This window comes from Panthera tigris, chromosome A2 (assembly GCF_018350195.1).
Source record: "Panthera tigris isolate Pti1 chromosome A2, P.tigris_Pti1_mat1.1, whole genome shotgun sequence".
Lineage (NCBI taxonomy): Eukaryota > Metazoa > Chordata > Mammalia > Carnivora > Felidae > Panthera > Panthera tigris.
In genome coordinates, this window is record NC_056661.1 from 43,777,002 (window position 1) to 43,783,303 (window position 6,302).

The 6,302-nt window shown below is 37.8% G+C and overlaps 1 protein-coding gene across 1 annotated transcript; it reads left to right on the top strand.

Annotated features, from left to right (window-relative positions):
* The first annotated feature begins 3,573 nt into the window (after nucleotides 1–3,573).
* Nucleotides 3,574–5,289, top strand: LOC102948603 (T-complex protein 1 subunit zeta-like). Its single transcript, XM_042977357.1, is given in 2 exon segments — nucleotides 3,574–4,333; nucleotides 4,336–5,289. Coding segments are annotated over 2 exon segments (1,590 nt in total). The 3' UTR covers nucleotides 5,166–5,289.
* Nucleotides 5,290–6,302: the final 1,013 nt, after the last annotated feature.

Genomic DNA, 6,302 nt, shown 5'->3' on the forward strand with positions numbered 1-6,302 from the left:
CCTACCCTGGTGCAACCTAGATTTTTCTGACTAAATGTAGTGGTACTAATTTTTCCTTTAGTATGCTGTGTTCTGAGATGTAAACCAATACTTTACCAACTTCTTAAAACTAACTGACCAGAATTTTGAGAATCGTCTGTCTTGATGGAACATAATTTTCCTGTCATGTTAAGTAAATTCTCATCCTTGACCTCTTTTATAGGTGCTTAACAATGACATTAACCCACCTAAATTGGAAGAATATTATGATGGGGGCAGCGGGGAATGTATCTGGTTCCTAACCTATGGCATGTGATTATGCTGGCAATGTTAAGATATTTCAGTTAGCATGCTTTCATGGGTTTCTTTCCTTTGTCCAAGTAGGATTTTCAAATTCAACATTTCACTGATATTGTTCTAGCATAATTTGTGCTACCTACTTTCACTCTGCTGCAAAAATGGGTCACTCCCTAGGAACCCTAAGTTGGACCGTTTTTACAGCTTTTGATATTAGCAATTGGCTATTCCCTACTCCTGTGACACTATGACAGGTTTATTCGAGGATGATAAATTGAATGGGTTCATTTGTATTTTACACACAAATCCCCTAAATGTAAAAGTTAGCGATTCATTTTTTTGAATAGAGAGTGTGGCTTGGAGAGAATGTGTTTGCATATTTTTAAGGGTGTCTGGTATTTTAGATTCTCTCAGAGGACTTTCTGAACTAGATATTAGTGTTTACTATGTGAATTCTTTGGGTATTTTTGTTGTTGTTGTTGTTATGTTTAAACACAGGTTAAAAGAAGTAGGATTCAAGTCTATCCTATTAGCAATTTCTGGTGACAACCCTCTCTCCTTTTTTTCTATGGCGGAATTTATATATATGGAATTTATATATATGGAATGCAGGGGTGAATACTGGAAAAGGTGTTCTTTGAAGAAGAATATGATGCTTATTATTGATCTGAACCAGATAGAATTGTCCTTAGAATCTTGCTCCCTCCAAACTCTGAAAGGCCATTTTTTCCCAAGCAAGATCAGTTGACACAGATATTTATCCCTCCAGGACACCCTGTCTTCACAGCCTAAAGGTAGAACTGGCAGAATCTGGAAAGATAGGGCCCATGGTGTCTTTGTGCCTCACTGTTCCAGCTTCTAACATTGTTGGTGCCTCACAGGGAATAATAGGGGGGGAAAAAAGATTTCATCAAGCTTTAGGTAAGGGGAGTATTTTTACAGTTCTAAGATGAGAGAGGTGGACTGAATTGAAAACACATCTCTTTAATGTTTAGCAAATTATCTTACTCTGAGGTTGGTGTTCACAGTGTTTTCTGTGTTTATCATCTAGTCTTGTGCTTGATCTCATGCTCACTGTTCCCCAGGCTCCAAGCTTTGTACACTGAGGGAGGCAGAATAATGACCCCCCAATGATGTCCATAATCCTAATGCTGGAAGGTGTGAATATGTCCTGCTACAAGGCAAAAAGCACTGTGCAGGTATGATTAAATTAAGGACCTTGACGTGGGGAGAATATCCAAGGTCATCTGTTAGGGTCTAATATAATTACATGGATTCTTAAAATCACAGAACCTTTCTCAGCTGTGGTCTAAAGAAGGTGTGACTGTGGAAAAATGTTCAAAGAGAGGCAACATTGGTAGCTTTGAATATGGAGGTTTGGGTCCACAAGAGAAGGAATGTACAAAAGGCAGATTCTCTTCTAGAGGCTCCAGAAAGGAACCAACCCTGTGACTTCTTGATTTTACACACAGAGATCTGTAACAGACATCTAACATACAGAACTATAAGATAATGAAAGTGTGCTATTTTCAGCCATAACTATGTTGTAGCTTATTATATGAGCAATAGAAAATTAGTGCATACACCAAAGGGTAGATAGCTTTAAGAGTTCTGGTTATTCTACCCTGAAAGAATAGTCCTTTGGATTATCTTTTCTTGCCAGTGTCACTTTCTAGGAGGTAAGATTGTATTTTTTTCTGATTCTAAAGCCCATATTTGTTTATTTCTTTTGTTGTTGTTGTTTTGTTTGGTTTTCCCTATTTTAGCATTCTCTGTCCAACATGGTACATGAAATTAAGTATGAACTGGTTCTAAGAAATTATTCATTATCGTTCTGATGTTGCATATTTGTTCAGAGAGTAGAGCAATGCAATGTTTATACTAACAGCAGGAAGTTTTTAATGTGGCAGACCTTTCTGGAATCCTGCTTCTCCCAGTTAGTGTCTGTATATCATCTAGCCAACAATTCAACTTCTCTAAACTTCAGTTTCCTCGTCTGCATACTGAGAATAATATTAATAGTTACTTCAAATGTTTAGTGTGAGAAGGAATGCATTAAGTATTTTTTTTTAGAATTCATAACACACAACACTTCATAATGGTAGCTGTTTTATGATGATGGTTATTGTCATATGATTCGAGTCATGGGTCCTTCCTTCCCACAAGGGAAAGAAAGTGCCAGAAGCTCTCCCTTCTCTCCCTTGCTATTTAATTATATCATTCTAACACTAATTTTGGAATGTGGACTGCACAACAGTTACACTTTTGCTGATTCGGCCAAGTTGTGTTTTAAAAATTAAATTAAAAATGTAATTGTATGATTTACATCTGCAGTAGAAAACTGAACTTTAGTAAATACAGCACAAGAAAGAGAGAATGAACAGGTAGGCTTAGGAGCAAATCCCATTGTTTTTAATACGTCCAAGCTGCAGGGAACTTTTCTTACAATTTGAATTCCATGTATGGAACAAGTTTTAAAAGCAAGGATGGGGATGTCTTTGGATGAGTTTGTTAGGAGAGTTCATTTTATTTATTAATGCAATAAGCCTGTGCTCTTGTAAAAAGTGAAAATATTTGGCATGCTGGCCCAAAGATCTTGATTTGGAATCCTGCCAACGCCATGTAGAAACAGTATGATCTTAGCATAAATCACTGTTACGAATTGCAGTAACTCCATCTATCATTAGTGAAAATGCCTGTTTTACTCAACCACAGGGAGTGGTCTGGAGGATAAGATAATACAAAGACCATGACCTTTATGAAACATAAAGCAACCTTTAATTTCAAGTTTTGTTATGTGTAGAAATGAGGTCATATTTTTGGGTCTGAAAGAGACCCTTTAGCTCATCTAAATGTAATCTTTAATTCTACAGTCAAAGAAGTAGATCTAGACCTTCCATAAATCAACCAGATTTGGAGAGCAAGTCAATAGCAGGATTGTATAAGGACATCTACATTTCTAGCAAAAAACACAATCCCAGCTCTGGGCTAAAAAACATATGATCATGCTAATACCTACACTAAAAGAACTTGATGAAATTCAAACCCATTCATGACAAAAACACTAAAAACAAAACACCCAACTAGAAGTTGAAGGTGTGATGCTTATTTTTTGTGTCAACATGGCTCAGCCATGGTGACCAGATACTTGGTCACACATTATTCTGAATGTTTCTGTGAGGGTGCTTCTTAGATAAGATTAATTGACATTTAAAATATAAGTATTTAGAGGCCACACTGAGTCGGCTTTAGGCACTCCGCACGCCGGGTCTCCTCCTCTTCCTGTGGTGGTTAGCTATGGCGGCCGTGAAGACCCTGAACCCCAAGGCTGAGGTAGCCAGAGCCCAGGCGGCGCTGGTGGTCAACATCAGCGCGGCCCGGGGACTGCAGGACGTGCTGAGGACCAACTTGGGGCCTAAAGGCACCATGAAGATGCTTGTTTCTGGTGCTGGAGACATCAAGCTTACTAAAGATGGCAATGTGCTGCTTCATGAAATGCAAATTCAGCACTCAACAGCCTCCTTAATAGCCAAAGTAGCAACAGCCCAGGATGACATAACTGGTGATGGTACCACTTCCAATGTCCTAATCATTGGAGAACTACTGAAACAGGCAGATCTCTACATTTCTGAAGGTCTTCATCCCAGAATAATAACAGAAGGATTTGAAGCTGCAAAGGAAAAGGCACTTCAGTTTTTGGAACAAGTCAAAGTAAGCAAAGAAATGGACATAGAAACACTTATAGATGTGGCCAGAACATCTCTACGTACTAAAGTGCATGCTGAACTTGCTGATGTCTTAACAGAGGCTGTGGTGGATTCCATTTTGGCTATTAAAAAACAAGATGAACCTATTGACCTCTTCATGGTTGAGATTATGGAGATAAAACATAAATCTGAAACTGATACAAGCTTAATCAGAGGTCTTGTTTTAGACCATGGGGCGCGGCATCCTGATATGAAAAAAAGAGTAGAAGATGCATACATCCTCACATGCAATGTGTCATTAGAATATGAAAAAACAGAAGTGAATTCTGGCTTTTTTTACAAGAGTGCAGAAGAGAGAAGCTTGTAAAAGCTGAAAGAAAATTCATTGATGATAGAGTTAAAAAAATAATAGAACTGAAAAAGAAAGTCTGTGGTGATTCAGATAAAGGATTCGTGGTTATTAATCAAAAGGGAATTGACCCCTTTTCCTTAGATGCTCTTGCAAAAGAAGGCATAGTAGCTCTGCAGAGGGCTAAAAGGAGAAATATGGAAAGGCTGACTCTTGCTTGTGGTGGAGTAGCTCTAAATTCTTTTGATGACCTAAATCCTGATTGTTTGGGACATGCAGGACTTGTCTATGAATATACATTGGGAGAAGAGAAATTCACCTTTATTGAGAAATGTAACAACCCTCGCTCTGTCACATTATTGGTCAAAGGACCAAATAAGCACACACTCACTCAAATCAAAGATGCAATAAGAGATGGCTTGAGGGCTGTTAAAAATGCTATTGATGATGGCTGTGTAGTTCCAGGTGCTGGTGCAGTGGAAGTGGCAATGGCAGAAGCCTTGATTAAATATAAGCCCAGTGTAAAGGGCAGGGCCCAGCTTGGAGTGCAAGCATTTGCTGATGCATTGCTCATTATTCCCAAGGTTCTTGCTCAGAATTCTGGTTTTGACCTTCAAGAAACACTAGTTAAAGTTCAAGCAGAACATTCAGAATCAGGTCAACTTGTAGGTGTGGACTTGAACACAGGTGAGCCAATGGTAGCTGCTGAAGTAGGCATATGGGATAACCATTGTGTAAAGAAACAGCTTCTTCACTCCTGCACTGTGATTGCCACCAACAGTCTCCTGGTTGATGAGATCATGCGAGCTGGAATGTCTTCTCTAAAAGGTTGAATTGAAGCTTCCCTTGTGTCATCTGTATCATGAAGACTACAGAGTGATCCTAAGAATATAGCCATGGAATTTTCGTCCAAGCTTCAAATGATTTTCAAAAGCATTTCCTTTCCCATACTAAAAAGAGAACACTGACACTCAAATTTTGAAGTTCTGAAATTATAATTACAGTATTTTTTTTTAATTTCACTGCAGTGTACACCATTAAGCAGGCTGTTTTCACCCAATGAACAGGATGTTTTGCTTTAGCTTCCATGATCTAAAGGTACCATGTTAGACAAGTATGTTACCTACCTTGTTATTAAATGTTCTTTGAAAAGCAAAAAAATAAAATAAAATAAAATAAAATAAAATAAAATAAAATAAAATATAAGTATTTAGGAGGTCAGAGGTGTAAAGGATGGAATGTAGACAGTGACCAAAAAAATCTAACAGTATTAAAAATGTGTAGAATTTTGTCACTGAAGAGGCTGGGAGAAAAGGTGCTGGTGTAAGCAAGTTTATACATGAGTGGAACCTGTAAGGCTAAAATTAAAAAGAATTGTGCATAAGCACTGTATTCTAGTTAGTAAAACTATTTTCCATGGGGTACAGTTGACAATTCTGAAACCACCATACACGTATACTACAGTTGAAAAATGACATAAATTTGATGGTTGCTGGTGAGAGATATTTTTTTTTTCATTGTTACAAGCTCTGAACTGCAGCACAGAGCCCATCACAGGGCTTGAACCCACAAACCGCGAGATCATGACCCAGGCTAGTTAGATGCTCACCCGACTGAGTCACCCAGGCACCCCAGTCTGTCCCATCTTATGAGAACTTTTCTGTGGTATAATAAAGACTGATCATTGAATAACTAATGTTACAATTTATCAACATTAAGCTTGTGATTAATTCCCTTATTTGGGGACTAGAGCAGTAACCTATGTGTAGTTGACTGAAACTAAGAAAGATAAGTAGAAACCACAGAGGAACTAAACACTCAAAGAGAAGAATTAAATTGAATAAAAGTATAAAATATGCAAAGATGCAATGTTAAGCATTTTAAGCATTACCTAGAGAATTCCAGGATACACAACCACAGAATATTCTTTCAGTAAGGGGACTAGTAACATGATATAGTTAAATAATAGA